The 17029-nt window shown below is 33.5% G+C and overlaps 1 protein-coding gene across 1 annotated transcript; it reads right to left on the minus strand.

Moving 5' to 3' along the window:
- Positions 1–297: 297 nt before the first annotated feature.
- On the minus strand, positions 298–12492 carry LOC101245786 (serine/threonine-protein kinase VIK). Its single transcript, XM_004228322.5, has 11 exons — positions 12125–12492; positions 6616–6690; positions 4439–4555; positions 3606–3700; positions 2908–3028; positions 2741–2820; positions 1901–1960; positions 1628–1749; positions 1449–1534; positions 1252–1367; positions 298–659 (listed from the first exon to the last, which is right to left on the minus strand). The coding sequence occupies exons 1-11, from the start codon at positions 12419–12421 to the stop codon at positions 536–538; spliced, it is 1293 nt and encodes a 430-aa protein (XP_004228370.1). The 5' UTR covers positions 12422–12492; the 3' UTR covers positions 298–535.
- Positions 12493–17029: the final 4537 nt, after the last annotated feature.

Here is a 17029-nt window from a genome sequence, read left to right on the forward strand (position 1 = left end):
AGCATTTATGATAGCTCGGAGGTATATTTGAATAAGAAATGAGATTAAATGTTGTACAAAAGAACGTAAAATTATGTGGAGAGTAGTTTCTCCAGTGTAAGTCACCAAAGCTTAGTAGAGCCCAAGTGAATCCACTTTTTGATCAAATATCAATCAATCAACGATTCCTCTTTAGCTGGAATCAACAAGATGAAATATCCTGTGATGATTCCAGTAGAAACATCAAATAAACAGTCATAAGAAACGAAAGTTCGATAGTCCCCTAAACATCCAGTTAAAACATAATCACAGTGACGCTACCAAGAGAAGAACAATTAGAATAAAATGAACCCAGGGACCATGTTTCTATCTACAATATCAAATTGGACATAAAGAATTAGTTACAGAAGAAGTCCTTTCAGACAGCACCTGGTTGATCATATATACAAGCACATTAGAAAGGGAGATTCTTTTTTTTTGAGACAGTTAGGAAGGGAGATTCATGTACACAGAAAACGTCATTTTAAGGTCTGTTTGGTCCTTGTATTCCTGTCGTTTAGGTGAAGATGTTCCAATGATTATCTGAAGGTAACCCTAGTTTGATTTTTTCGAGTGTCTTTAGAATCTCTAAGAATGAAGGTCTCTTGTTCACATCTTTAGCCCAGCACTGCTCTACCAACCTGCATGGAATTGGTTGAAGTTAGCAAAAACAGAATCAAGTTCCAATTCAAACTCCATAAGAGTTGTGAGGTCTAACATGCTACATCTACAAACACTACGTAATTCTAAAACAATCAATTTTAGACATGTCTATGCTAGTTAGAGCTAAAACCCTTTAGAAGTAATTAAACAACAAAGGTGGTTGCCAATAGACTGACTAGGTGATGCATCATATTTTTTGGATGCCACCCTCTTTTCCGATGTCATCAGAACAATTTTTTCTTTCTTGTCTCTTGAAGCAAATTGTTCCCTATTTGGGGAAGTTCTATGGGCTTACGCCCCAATGAACGTCTGGAAGGTTGGGACTTATGCCCAAGCAAATGCCCAAAAAGTTGGGAATTACGCCCCCACAAAATCCTTGCAGCCTCCTTTCTGAATGCATTTTAGCCCGCTCGGCGCCCAGAAACCACCTTTCAAAATGTTGCATAAGACTGGTGAATTCAAAGTATAATTGGGTAACCTTTTCCTTTTTGGCATTAGAGGTCAAGTATCAAGTTCCAAACTCTAAAAAAACTTGAATGATGAACATATCAATCTCCAATGTTTACTTACTCTTTCAATTCTGGGGTCCAACCTTTTGCCCTGAACATCGGCCTGTGTCCGTCAGCCACATATTTTGCTGCTTCATATGGTTCATAGTGCGACAGTGGTGGATCACCCTCTAGCATCTGCACCATTGTTCATTATTCATTTATTAGTTCTATTTCGCTCTTCCATTCTTCTAGAAAGCCAGCAAGGATTAATATTACCTCATAAAAGATCATTGCAAAAGAGAAGACATCAACCTTCTTGTCATATTTCCGGTGTTTGAAAACTTCAGGAGCCATATATCGGTCTATGGGTTGATAATATGGAAATATATAAGAAAAAAATAACACCATTGATAAAAACGTCAATGAATGAAAGGAGGTAAAACAACTGCACTCACAGCTCCCAGTCTCGCCAGTCATTTTATAAACATCATGGGAATTTTGAACCCTTATTAGCTTGCTCAATCCAAAATCTCCAACTTTCAAATGGTCAGCACTGGAGTTGACAAGGAGAACATTCCTGGAAACATTACCATATTCAGCGCAATAGCTAATGGATCGTAAAGTCTAAAATAGCATCATGTTATCAGCATCAGATAAGAGTTTCTCCATACACAAATGCATAGATCGACCAATAACAGTACAGAGTCGTGCAGAGAAGATTAACGGACCTGGGCTTCAAATCTCTGTGGATTACAACATTTGGTTCATTGTGAAGATAAGCCAAGCCTCTGCCCACATAAACATATAGCCTTACGTGAGCAAACTAAATATGAAATGCAAAGTGATTTGTATAAAATGCAAGATGGCAACAGTGGTTTCCTTATAAAATGGCATGACAGGATACTTCATCAGATAACCTTATCATGTCAGAATGAGCTACTCATGATAATGACACTTCTTTTTTCATGCATTCTTAGCCCCCTCCCCCGTAAAAGCAAAGTAAAAAGCCAGCTAACTAACTATAAACAAGGCTTGGAGACAGAAGCTAAATTGCCAAACATTCAATTTTTTCTACCTCTTGCGTGATTCCTTAACAGTTGCAAAAAAAAAGTAAAGTTGAATATCCGCCAATAAAATGTAAATACTAGCAGAATGCTATCACATGGAAAAGATAGAAGCACCAAAAAATTGTTTCTGGTCAGGTTAGTTTCTGAATGAAATTTTTTGTAAGTATTGAGTATATTGATATATGCCAATTGCCAGCATTAATTTCCAAAATAAATTACCCATCATTTATTTTTAACAAGTACCAAATTTTATTGACAGTGGGCAAGAAATACCCATAAGGAGTATACCAAAAAGTAGAAAACCTTACAAAAGGATATGGTTTTCTATAAATAACACCCAATCTTCTATCCCTACAGGAACTTCATGGGTGCACAAAAACAAACTGTCCATCATATGACCAAGGCATCAGATATACCACTGTCACAAAAGCAGATAGGAAGCTGGAATGATCTGGAGGTCAAGTAAATTAACACTGAAATTTTATAATTCATCAAGATTACCTTGCTATATCCAAAGCAAAATTAACTGCTGTAGATGGACTAAGAGCACCTTTCCCCTTGAGGTACTGATGAAGGTCACCCTAACAACATAATAAATGCATGAAACTTCACTAGTTAGAGAGAAGAATTCAATATCCATTTTACAGAAAGAAAGAACAATCACTTACCCCTCTCAAGTATTCAGTTATTAGCATCAAGGGCTTCTTCTCAGTAACAGCTCCAAGAAATTGCACTACATTTGGATGACGAAGCTTCACCAGCAAATTTACCTCATGTCTGAAATCCTGACTGTATCAAAAGTAAAGCAATATTATGTTTCAATCCAAAAAGGAATTAAATCAGGTACCAATTGAAAGGAATTAGCATGTACCAACGATGAATTTTATAAGGGGGTCTAATTGCCTACAAAATTACAGCGGTCTGAATCTGTGTTAACTGTCTAACCTTAATAGAGAAAAACATTGCATAGATTAAGAAGGTTCACACCCTATGGTAATAACATATGTAGTACTTCTTGCTCACTTTATTTCGAAGTCCTCATGGAAAATAACAGATTTAGGTTAAACTTATTGTTCCAAAGCAACACTATTATTGATTGACCATTATTGATGCCACCTTATTGCAAAAGCCACCAATGTCCTAGGTGCAGAAAGTTCCAGTTGTTACTATCTTTTTACTTTTCTGATCAATTGCCTAAGAAAGCTTAAAAAATCAAACATAATGAAAGAAAACTGTATAGGCCTCCATCCCAATCCCAGAAACAAACCAAAATACAAGACTTGAAACCTCCACAAACAACCAAGATGGACTTCATACCAGAAAACACCAACATAACATTGTAATGATAAATCCACTAGATACTTACATCACCAATTGATCATCTGAAAGGTTTGGGAGAATGCGTTTAACAGCTACAGGTGTTCCACGCCAACAAGCTTTTATTATTTCACCAAAAGACCCCTATCAATGTTAGCTCTCATTAGCAATGATGAATATTAGATATATAGAACCGTATTCTCATAGTAAGAAGAAACTTGACTCAGAAACAACGTAAGTAACTAGAAAGCAAATATAGAAATGAAAGAAAATGGTTGAGGCAGCACTGGGCAACCAATTGTGAAGATAACCCTGGTGTCTGTGTGTTCTGAGGTGATGATATCAAAATCACAGTTACAACGGGGAATGCAACAAACAGAAAACACCTTGAATGCAGCCCCAAGTAAAAAAAGTACTGTCTTTCCCTATTTAGGCAAAAGTTCCTAACGGACACATAAAATGCTCGCTATACTTCAAAACCGGAAAACACTATTTGCTATATTTAACCAAAGGGCAGAAAAAAGAACCAAATAATATTCCATACAATTCTCAGAATTTTCCAGAATTCAAAAGCTTCATCATATGCAAAGTATTTTGAAGCAACTAGGCTGCAAGAAGTTAGCTTATACATCATAATATAAGATACAGCTGCAATATTCTGTGGACAAACAACTTTACCAAAAGAACAAATGGATATATTCGGTAAAAATTGTCATTTAAATGAGACACGATAAATTGTATAAGATTAACCATCATTATGAGAAAATAACTATTTTAATTGACAAGATACTCGGCCGATGGAAGCTATACGAAATCGAACAATATGACTTTGATTCAACCTATAATAAGTTTATTTACAATCACTATTAATACAACAAGTACCTTCCCAATAATTGCTGAGTTAGAGAAATCCAGCTCAGTAGGATCAATTTCCCAGTCACACTTCTTTGGCAAAGGAGGTGGAACAGCCTTTGGTTCAAAATGGCTTCCATCTTGCCCCTACATCATTTCCACAAATAATTATATCCAGCTGAAAAACATATCCGCAGATGTCAAAGAATGAGTTTGCAGTTTTGAGAGGATGGGAAAGCGATTTCCAACATTAAGAGATGAATTCTTTAAAGTGCTGGAAGATGAGATAATGTACAGAAAATAAGCACGCACGTGCACAGACACACACACACATATATGAATGTCAAATCTAGCTTCAAAGTAATCCAAGTAAAACAAATCATTTATTTCCTAAATGTGGGTATTCTTTCATAAACATAGCAAATATCCAGCATATCATACCATGCATATACTTATTCGCTGGCTCATCAAGTAACCTTCACTTTCGTACCATGAGATAAATATGACTAATGGTCATACTTGTGCATGATATGTAGGCTCTTGCTAACCAACTACATGAAGGTAGTAGGTTAATATTGTCACCATTTTCATTTCACTAAAATGTCCTTACTATTTTGCCAACTCATTAAAAATAGGGGCCTTTGCCATTGCAGTACCAAATTATAAATCCCCCAAAAATTCATTATTCTCACCCCAGCATCACCCAGAACATCATTGCCTCTTTTTTTGCTTTCCTTGTCATCGTCAATGGTGAAATCACAGCAACAAACATTTGTCTACTGATTTCATCACCAAACCCAGAAAAGGGGAGGGGGGGGGGGGGTAACAACAAACCAAGTGAAATCCACTAAGTGGACTCAAGTGCATCAAACTCAAGTACAAGAAGCAGAAAACAAAGAAGAAGCACAGCAATTAGGAACAAAAGAAGTGTAGAAGTCTACAAGAAAGATCAGTAACATCAATAAATAGAATGTAAAAGAAATAAATCAAAAAAGTATAATGATGCAAGGAAAAAAAGGTTTCTAATCAGAAAAATTACATGAAGAAGTTTGGTTGGTTGTATACTTGTATTCACAATGAGAGAGAGAAACACAGAAGGGAGAGGCCAAATTGAGATGGAAGAGAGTGGGAGTGAACAGAAGCAGATTTTTTAGCTAATCTGGTCAAAAGACAAGGACCCCTCTCACTAATAAAGTTATTATATTCTATTAAGGGCAATTAAGGAAAACGAAAAATGGGGACATTGTAGCCGACTAACTTCATGTTGTAATATCAAAACCAAACCAACAACTTACACAGTGTAGCCCCACAAAGTAGGTCTGGGAAGGGTAGAGATGGCCTTCATTTGTTTGTTAGCATATATATTTATGTGTGTGTGTGTATTAGAAACAATCTCTCTACCTCATAAAGGTAAGGGTAAGGTCTGTCTGAGTACATGCTACCCTCCCCAAACCCCACAAGTGGGATTACACTGGGTATGTTGTTGTGTGTTGTCAGATACTCGGATCCAGCTTCCAGGATACCCAAGTCTCACAAATCACTTATGTCCTAACTGTTGGTGTTCTTTCACAAACATCCAAATATCCAGCATATCATGCCCCATCTACATACTTAATGGCTGGGTCACTATGTAGCCTTCTTTCCTATTATGGTCATTAATAATATGACAGGTAAAAGAATGCAGAATATACCATGTGTCACAGAAAATTATCAATCATGAAGTTAGGAGAACAAATAAAACTATGTAAAAGAATCATTACAAGTTTAATTAGTTCATATAGTTTTTGTTAGATGAGCACCTAGACCTTGATGGGAATAGAGGTAGCAGCCAGATAAATGTCATCTCGGACTGCACCCAAGGGTGTGGCCTAGTGGTCAACGAAGTGGTTGAGAAACCTGAGGTCTCATGTTCGAAACTCAGTGGAGACAAGAAAACACAAGGTGGATCTTCCCATATGTCCTAGTCTTGGTGGGCGAAGTTACCTGGTACCTGTTTCTAGTGGGAGGTAGCAGGTACCCCGTGGAGTTAGTCTAGGTGCACGAAAAGCTGACCCGGACACTACGGTCATAAAAAAAAGGCATTTCTGACCCTAACACAAGTTGAGAGTTTAGGTATTGAAAAATCATAGAACTCCCAAATAGCATATATATTGATGAGACATCAAATCTATCAAATTTAGCTGAACAAGATAAGCCAAAGAACTTACATAAGATAGGCCACCATATGACTTCAACAACTCGATCATACCATGTTTCTTAGCTCCTTCTGCATCAGCTAAAGGCTGTAATCAATAATAGCATACCCAGAGAGTGAATCTATTATAGGACCAACAACTTCAAGAAAGATCAAGGTCAATATATTCATCCACATACACACAAACACATATCTCACAAGAACAGAGAAGTAGGGGAGGGAATTGAATTTATCAAGGAGCTGGACAACAAAGCAATATCAAGTTTAACTTTTCTCACAAACAAACAATGTGTTTCGCATCATGGAAATAATTTTGTCAAAGCTCAACAACCAAGACTAGTAATTTTTGTGTCACACGGAGCATATTAATATAATATCTTTTTGAGAAGTTTACATAAATATTATTTAGTTCATCCAAAAGTAAAACTCAAATTCTTGTAGCTAACCTTTAATAGCTCCATTGTATTATAGGATGACGAACTACAGAAAGTTTATATCATCTTCAGCAACAACAAACAAAACAGAAGCTTTCTGCTAGAGATTGACCCTCTAAGTTATTCTTTTTATCAAATTTTCCAAGTAAGAGAAGGAGAACGTTTGACTAGTGACTTTCAGTGACTGAATTGAAAATACAAAAGAACAAGAACGTCTATGTTAGAATCTCTTAGAATCACGAGCTTTTTCTCTCCACATTCCAAAATAAAGATACATGCCACTTCATCTTTCTTATTTCTCACTTGTTCGTGTAGTTCGTTGATAAGCCTTTTCCGATAAGAACGTCATCTTTCTTCTACTTCACTCATTCTAGTTTTGATTAAACGTTTATTTGTGCTGATCTTTTGCTTAACTCCCTACTAGACATTAAGAATCGGTTTAACAATTTAAAAATCCAGGCTTGCGCACAAGCCATCATTTTTATTCTTCTGCTTAGTTGCATTTACAACAAAAATATTTTACTATATTTTAACGAATATCTTATGCACACTTGGTAATAGCCTATATTCAATGCTATAATTAAAGGGTGATCATAAAGATTGCATATTTATCCTTTATCCTTCCCATTGATGGGAAACTCGAAATGGCAAAATCCAATACACAACCATGAAATGATACCTTCTCAAAAAAAAAAAAAAGCCAAGAATCACAAAAATGTTGTTCACGAATGGAAAATCAAAGAATCAAGGATTCCAAAGACTAACAATAAGAATCAAGACAATTGTATAGAGGATGTGAGTTTTGATTATGAGTTTTTTTTTGATGACTGTGATGCCCAGACTAGCTTTCGTGTACCTCAACTAATTCCACGAAATGCCTACCACCTCCCAACAACAAAAGGTACCAAATAACTTTGTCCACCAAGGATAGGACAGATGAAAAGAATCACCTAGTGTTTTTTATCTCCGCCGGGGATTGAACCCGAGACCTCATGATTCTCAACCACTTCATTTTCCCTTTTTACTGTCAAATTTATTATAAGGACAAAAAGAGTCAAGCCATTATTTTTTTTAAAGATAAAGACAATGTGTTTTTAATTTTTTTTTGTTCTTGCGATAAATTTGACAATGAAAAGAAAAATGTATATTAATCTAGCAATCCAACTGCCCAATCAGACTTTGAGCAGTAAGAAATACAAAATGCGGAGGAGAGTAAGGTTGTAAGGGTCAAAGAAGAAATGTAATATAATTTAGTTTGAGCTATCTCAATTTAGTATAAGCAATCTTTTATTATTATTTTTTTATGACAAGGGAAACCCGTAGCGACTACCCTTTGGATACACACAGGGTTTACCCCGCTCCTATGCAATAGCTCACAAACCACATAGGAGAGATAACCCGCACTAGGCAAGTCCGGTGCCACGAGCTTGCTTTTGCTGGCAAGGGGATTCGAACTTAGACCTCCAACAGGAAGTCCCAAGCCCAAACCACTGGGCCACCCCCGAAGGGTAGCAATCTTTAATTATTGTTGGCTACCTGTTTTTTTGTATCTAAGAGATTTTGTATTTTTATCAATAGAATATTGTTTTACACCATAAGACCTCCTATATTATTGAATTATTGATTTCAAGAATGTTATAGATAATGGTAATATGTCGATAGGTGATGGAAATTTCTTAGAAGTCCTCAAGAATGTTATAGATTCAAAACAAGATCTAACTAAAATGAATAATGACGTTGATGTTGGATACTCTCTTGAGTTGAAGGAGCAATGTTACAAGTTCAGTTGCTTTCACGAAGGGTTATATCATTATTTTGTTTCCAAGACAAATCGAAAAAAGAAATAAAAGACGAGTTCCGATTTTTTGGTTGGAAATAAGTATATTCAGTTTGGACTTACAAGGCAAAGTGAGTCGTAAAGATTGCTAAGGGAGATGAACCAGAGAGGACCCTGGTAAAATACATAGTAGATGGCTTATCAGATGTATTTGGGAGACTTGTATCTTGGTCTTTTCACGCTTATTTAATTTTAGCTACTAATTATGAGAACTTGGTAATGATTGGTGTCTTTCTGCTTGAAGATATGGCATCTTAGACAATTGACTTACATGGGAAGAACCCTTGGTGTGAGACCAGCCGAGCATCCAAGTGTCATTACTAGAATTTTGAGATGGCATTGGAGTGTTTTGATTAAGGCGAAGAACAAGGATGGGAATAAGAATTGCACATCAGAAAAATAAGGTAAAAATTTGTTTAAACTCTGCCTAATTTGCCTGATCCAAAATACAATTAATTGTTACACTAATCCTTGTGTTAACAGCTTATTACTTTGTTTGGTCATTGTAGTTATCATGTGTGCGCATCTTGCCTATAAATTTTGTTTATTCGCATCTTTTTCTTGTATTGGTATTTATAAATTGCTTAACACTTTCAAAATGTTTTTCCATGGATTATCTTACTCGACGATCTTTGCGGTTCACTCAAAAACTTTGGCTCGTAAGTCCAATCAAATAGGTTTTTTGCTGACCAAAAATCAAGCTCATTCTTGTTTTTTGGTTCAATTTGTCTAAGTAACATGTAATGCATAACCTCCACGAGAGCAACTACACCACCAATATCGCTCTTCGAACTCTAAGAAATCTCCAAAACCAGCTTCATTAATTATTTAGTTAACTCTTGTTTTACATCATCTATAATACCTTTGAAGTCTAACAAATTTCCAACTCCACATCTAATAGCCATCATATCAATATATTGATGATATCATTAATCAATGTATGAAACCAACAATTCAACAAAATATGAGATCATTATGGTCTAAAACAATATCATGTTCAATAGATCGCCTACCATAATTAAACATAGTTTATCCTAAATTGAGATTGCTCAAATTAAAATTTTTATTACATATCTCTTCTTCGACTCTATTAACCTAATTTTCTCCACATTTTGTACGCTTTGAGCTCAAAGCCTGATACTTCAATTGAATAGCTTGGATTAAGTACATTCTTCACCTTGATTATCAAATTTTATTATTTTGGATGAAATTTTTTAACACTCATTATCAAAAACTCACATAGCTTAATACCATTATTTTATTGTTGTTATTCACCGCTCAAATCTCTAATTCTCTGAATTCTTCATCACGAACAACTTTATAACCAATTTTCTCTATTTCATTGAATCTTAGATGCTCAATTCAACTCTGCGATTTATGGTTGTCTTCATTAGATTCTACCACTTTGAACTTTCTATTAATGGAAAAAATAAAAAGGAAGGGATCTTTATGATTGCCTTTTCCCTATAACATTAAGTATAGGCAGGGGCAGATCTACGTATAAGATTGGGGGTGCCACGACATCCAGTGCCTCGATGGAACGGTGTCTATATGTATAATAAAACTTATATATATAAATCCTCCCACCCTGAGGAACAAAATAACGAAAGGTGCTAGTGGCAACAATGCAATGTACAATCCAGGCGATGAGGGTTCGAATCTGAAGTGCAACACTATTATTTTTGGCTTCCTTTGGTTGATGTGATTCGCGAAGAAGAGCTTCAACTCTCTTTTTTCCCCAATAATTCTTCTAATACTTCTATTCTTTATTAATTAAAATTGCTTCTTTTTTATTTTAATTAATCCTTGACCTTTTTAACTTTCACTTTCACTAAGTATTAATCTCTTTGATAGAAGTGTCGCGTGCGTATCTCATATCAATAGATACTATATTTAAAATGTCACATAGTATTATGTAGAATTTTTAAAAATTAAAGGTTATTTTGATCTTTTATCAATGTGAAGATGACTAGATTGAAGCTATAATTCTTAATCTTTCTCAACAATATATCTGCAACACCACATAGAAATTAAAATATGAATATAACTATATTAGATGGTTTATACAAGTTAATTTTTTTAACATGAAATTTTTATCCCTACAAAAATTTTTCTTGGACAACTTAAATATCTTTAATCTCAGAATATCTAGAAAAAAAATTACTAAATATATTTGATCAATCTGTCTATACAAATCAACCACGATAAATAACCCAAATCGTAAACCAAAATTGAAGAAATTGACCTGTTTATTCAATTTGGACAGAGTGGCACTTACAACCTCCTAATGTTGGGCCTCTTGGTATAGGCAATCACCAAATGCACATAGGCGATCCCCGAAATATAACATAGGCCATTTCATTAGAAGATAGTGAAAACAAAATTTTCTATAAATGAAGCCAAATGGGGGCTTATGCACAAGAACTGGTCTTTTTATAGCGTGAAAACATATTTTTGAAGCCTTGTAGGGATTAAGCCAAAGATCAGTTCAAGTAAGCCTTCAATAGTTAATTAATTAAAACTAAAATGGGTGGAGCAAAATAAGAAATATGAAATGCACCCAAGGGTGTGGCTTAGAGGTCAAGGAAGTGATTTAGAACCCTTAGGTCTCGGGTTCAAAACTCAGCGGAGACAATTCTTTCCAACTGTCTTAATCTTGGTGGACAGAGTTACCTGGTACATATTGTTGTTGCTGGTGGAAGGTGGCAGGTATCTTATGAAATTAGTCGAGATGACGAAAGCTGGCCCGTACACCACAGTAACCAAAACAAAAAGAAAGAAAATCTTACACAGAAAGGATCGTCAATGGACCGCACGATACACAGTAAACAATAAGAAGCAGAAAGATGAATTAGCATGTATTGGTCTGTGATAGTTAGGTGAAAAGGTGTTTGACTGCAAAAGATTCTATTTAGGTGTTCTTATTCTTTTGTATTTTTTATTACCTCTCAAACATCTTCTCTTTCTTACTTGGAATATGGAAAAGTTCAATTCAAAAATAAATTAAAGGACTTCTATTCATTTCTTATATAGAAGTCTTTATCAAAAACTGGATTCAGAATCTTAAACAGAGACAAATGAATAGAAACTTTATCAACATTCATGCACAGCAACAACCCCAAATTATAAACCCTAAGCCAACAAAAGTTTTTCCAACTAGAATTTCGAAAAAAAAAATTCTTACTTCTCATCATCATTTCAAACACAAAAAAAATACAATTTTCATACAAATGTGAAGCGGGTGATCGTACCGTATTCCTCCATCGATCCTGAGAATTAACATCGGCGCCATACTCGATCAAGCATTTAGCGATATCGATCCAACCATGAAGGGCGGCAACGTGAAGTGGAGTGCGGTTATCGTAATCCCTAGCTTGAACAAGCGTAGGATCTTCTTCTAGAAGTTTCCGGACGGCAGACTTATCGTTTTGGTGAGTCTTCCATAGAATTAGCGATGTTCGACTCACTCTCGCTTTCTCTTTCTTCTTCTTCTCCGTCGATGATGTCGCCGGTTCTCCGCCGCCGGAACTACCTTCGCTTCCGCTCATTTGTTTTTCTGACCTCTCTGTGAAATGTGAACACGTAATTCTTTTTTAAAAGATTTATTTATTTATTTAGTAAATTATGAACCATAATTTAATGGACTCCAATAAATCATTTGTTTTGATTATTTTTAAATTTATATTATTTAAAACTATCTTAAAAATTTATAACTACAGGTTTTATGTATCATTAATGGATAAAATTTTAAGTTGTAATTGTTAGTTTTTTCGACTTCTACTGGATGATTAGGGTAAAATTTAAATATAATGTCAAATGCAACTAACAAAAATAATAAAAATTCATTAAATGAGATTTCAAAAAGGTAGAGTTATATAAATATTACAGTAATGAGGTGATACAGTAATTTTTTTTAAGATACAAGAATTATTTTTTCAAGGCCACTAAAATCACTTTAGTAAGTTTACTAATCGTACTAAAAATGGAGAAATCTAATATTTTCATGATAGCAATAAATAATTTCACAAAGAAATGCGAAAATTAATTTTATTGTAAGTATATTTTCAGTTAGATACTTGCAATTTTTACTTTAATTATCTAATAAGTGGAACAAGCTAAATTAGCATCAACTTGTTATCTATCACAAACAAGATAAAGAACAAGTAATGCTAATTTTGTCTTATGCACGAAAACTTTAAATTATTACTTTTGTTAAATTTTTTAGAAGTAGGTTATGAGGAAAATACGTTTTCCTCTATGGAGAATGGATGAAAGATTATTAACACTTTGTTTGGATGAATGTTATGTATTATTTTATATTTGTTGATTAAAAAAGATTTTAATAATTGGTAAATAAAAAAAAAAGATGAAATATTTGTTATCGACATGTTCTTATTAGTTCGAGTCCGATTGAAATTAGGAAAAGGTCAACCATGAAATAAAAATTATTAGGCGATAGATGAGTTGTATTTTAACACAAGAATCTACTTGCATAAAGTTTCCTTTCATAAAAGTTCCTACATGGATAGTATTTTCAAGTCAAAGCCATAAACAGAATCTCATAAGGAAAAAATAATCATTAGAAGGACCAATTTTGCTTCCAAGAAGGAAAAGTCGTTAGGTTTTCACAAATAACTTTATGCACTTAAACAAAAAGTTTACAAGCAGAACATAGTCAAATAGAGGAGTTCATATTTGAGAAAGTTTTGACAGAAGATTCAAAGTGTAGCCAACACAAGGAAATAAGATTAAAAAACCTGATGCATAGGCTTACACTTTAAAGTTCCTTAGTCAAGTTTGTTTGTATTACATTTTATCGAGTTGTATTTTTAATACTTTTTAGATCTAGTGAGGTATAAACTAGAGTAAGAGCATAGTCTTCAAGTTGGAACGAAGACTTGGAACATAAACATTGGGAGGTTTGTGTTGATGTTTAGGAATTAAAATTAGTTCTTAGGATTGCAAGAGTTGTAGTCTGAATTCATAATTTGAAGTGGGATCGACGATCTACTTAATTATTTACGTTAAAAATTAGAGTTTACAATTCCTTAGGTTACATAGGTAACTGTTGAGACGCAAAGTTTAGTGAAGTTGAATTTTATCCTATAGAAATGTAGGTCGTAATCTTTTTCCTTTTTGAGTTGGAGGTTTTCATGATAAAGTATCGTATTATTACTTTACTTATTTTACTTAATGCAATGTCAGTACTTGTCAAAGGAACATATAGAATAACTTGTTACTTAGACAAATTAGGAGTTTGGTATTCCAACAATAAATGCATCGTGTTATATTATATTGTATTTATTGTATCATATCATAACATTGTTTTCATAAATATAATGCCTGAATACATTATATCATTCTCAGTCATTAAATTCATAATTTGAATGATAAATCTATAAGAAAAATAGGGTATGAGGTAGAGCTAACATGAATAGATAGAATAAAAGATGAATTTTTAAAGTAATATTTTCATTTTTTTAAATAATTTTTAAATAATATATAGGTTTTATATAATTTCTATATAATTAGTATATATTATGAATATTCGAAAGTTCTCTCAATTTTTTTTGTTATATTTAGTTAAGTAGTTAAGTAAATCAATAGTTTGTATTTTGAGTTAATTATTTTATATTTAAATTAATTATTTTATTTTATTAATGCTAAAAAACTTGTTAATTAATTTATCTTGATTTGTTAGATTAATTTTTTAGACGAATTCACCTGAGTACATTCAATTTTGGTAAATTCTTAATTCACTTGGTCAAATTTGGTCTCCACTTTTTGACTCTTCCGTCCAATTTTTGAGACCATAAATAGGTCATTCTCTTACAGTATTCCAATTCCTACCCTAGACTAGAGACATCTCCTCATTCGAGTATCGTGAGAAGAAAATTAAACATAATTTTTTTTGAATGAAATAAATTTCTCTAGAATATTCTAGTATAGGAACATAAATAATTATCTTAAAACAATAATTAGTTGTTTGAGAGAAGTTATTTTGAAGAAATATCTAGATATTTTAAAGAAATTGCTAGAAGATAAGTCAATTAGAACTTTCTTATACATAATCGAGAGAAAAATATTTTTGTAAATGTAAGAACAATCTAGAGCTTGTAATATCTAGAATCATCCTCACATAAGTATAAATAAGAAAGGTCTTATTCATTTGTAACCAACCAGAATTAAAAAAAAATGAAATTAAAGAGTCTTCTTCCATCACAAAGTTCTTCTCTCCAAATATATACTTCGAGGTATAAAGTCAAGAGAATATTGTTGATATCTTAACCAAGTCACTTTCAAAAGCTTCATTTGATTTCTTTTGCGACTATATTAGGATAGTTTTGAAAAATCATTTTAAAAGGAGAGTGAAAAAGTTAAAGATGATATTTTTGAATGACATAGATTTCTCTAGAATGTACTAGTATAGAAACTTATAAAATTATCTTGAAGAAATATCTAGATATTTCAGAGAAATTGCTAAAAAAATAAGTTCATTAGAACTTTCTTGTATATATTCTAAAAAAAGTATTTTTGCAATAAATAAAAGAATAATCTAAAACTTGTAATATCTACAACCATCCTAACACAAGTATAAATAGGGGAGACCTTATTCATTTGTAACCAACCAAAATTAAAAAAAAACAAATCCAATTTAAGAGTCTTCTTCTATTACAAAGTTCTTCTTTCGAAATTCTTCCTTTTAACTTTCTGGCTTCCTCTTCTTTAGTTGAATCTTTCGATCTTAGTTAAACATTTGGTCTAGCAGAAGGTCTCATCGAGTATACTTTTCTTCTGTTATTCTCCTTATGCTCCTTGAATTACACGTCTGTCCTTATCAATTTGTTTTGAATTTATTGTAGATTGTGAATAATTTGAGGCATATTTTGTATCATCAAGAGAAATTCAAAATTTGAAATTCGTCCTAGCCCTTGTTCGTCCTCCGACTCCCCCCCCCCCCCCCTTTTTCCCTTATTTGGACCATCATTTTATTCGAGAAAAAAAATTGTTAGATGGAATTATATATACTTTGAAGGTACGAAGTCAGGAGAATATTATTGATATCTTCACCAAGTCACTTTCAAAAGCTTCATTTGATTTCTTTTGCGAATAGATTGGGACAGTTCTAAAAAAACACTTTAAAGGGGAGTGTGAAAAAAGTTAAAAGATGATTTTTTGAATGACATAGATTTCTCTAGAATGTACTAGTATAGAAACTTTGAAAATTTATCTTGACGAATATTTTTCTTTTGCTATTCTCCTCATGCTCCTCGAAACTTTCATTCGTAAGAGGTGAAGTCATCTTCAACTTAGTTGTCTCAGCGTCGTTGATTATTTGTTTGATAGTTTTCAGTAAAGGATGGGATTTTGTGTTTGTTCTTGAACATGATTTTAATTTAGATTTTTTTTTGAATGTTTAAATGGAATGTCATGAATAGTGTGAGTTTGGTCCTTAGCACTTCTCCTATGAATGGATTGATTAAAGTTGTTAAGTCTTTGTGAAGTTACTGCCAAGATTGATAAACTATGAGCATAGTTCGTATGCTTACAAATGTTGTTATATTTAATTTATGAGAGGATTGTTTGGATTATGCGAGTATATATTGTAAAGTGACGTTAATCTTTTCTTCCTCTGTTTGGTTTATTTCACCAAGTCTACCTCAACTTCCACACTTGGCATCGTCTATTTTTTTGGTGTGAATTTGATTATGTTTGAGCTTTTTTTTATTCGGTGTTCGGAGCCTACATTAGACCTCCGATTAAATTCTGCAGCCCCATTCAAGGGGCGCTCCCAACAAGAATTTTTCTATATCCAATGCTCGAATTCGAAACCTCTGATAAAGGGTGAAGCAGTACCAACACCGCACCACAATCTATTTTTTAAATGTGTTTTTTCCCCTAAAATTATTGAAAGAATTTTTCCTTGCACTAATGTGTTTCCTAGGTTTCTTTGTCATGTGAATCCCTTTTTGGGTCCACTAGACTCTATGTTGCATTTCCTAATGGGGGCCATGAAGGCCCAAAAATCTTTTCCTTCGAGTCTATCTCATCTCATGGGAAGCAAGTATGCAGAGTTTGAAAATGAAAGCTAATATACAGGATTTGCAGGTTGAAGATGGGTTGTATACAACCAATATATAGCTTATATGCAGAGA

This window comes from Solanum lycopersicum, chromosome 1 (assembly GCF_036512215.1).
Source record: "Solanum lycopersicum chromosome 1, SLM_r2.1".
Taxonomy (NCBI): Eukaryota; Viridiplantae; Streptophyta; class Magnoliopsida; order Solanales; family Solanaceae; genus Solanum; species Solanum lycopersicum.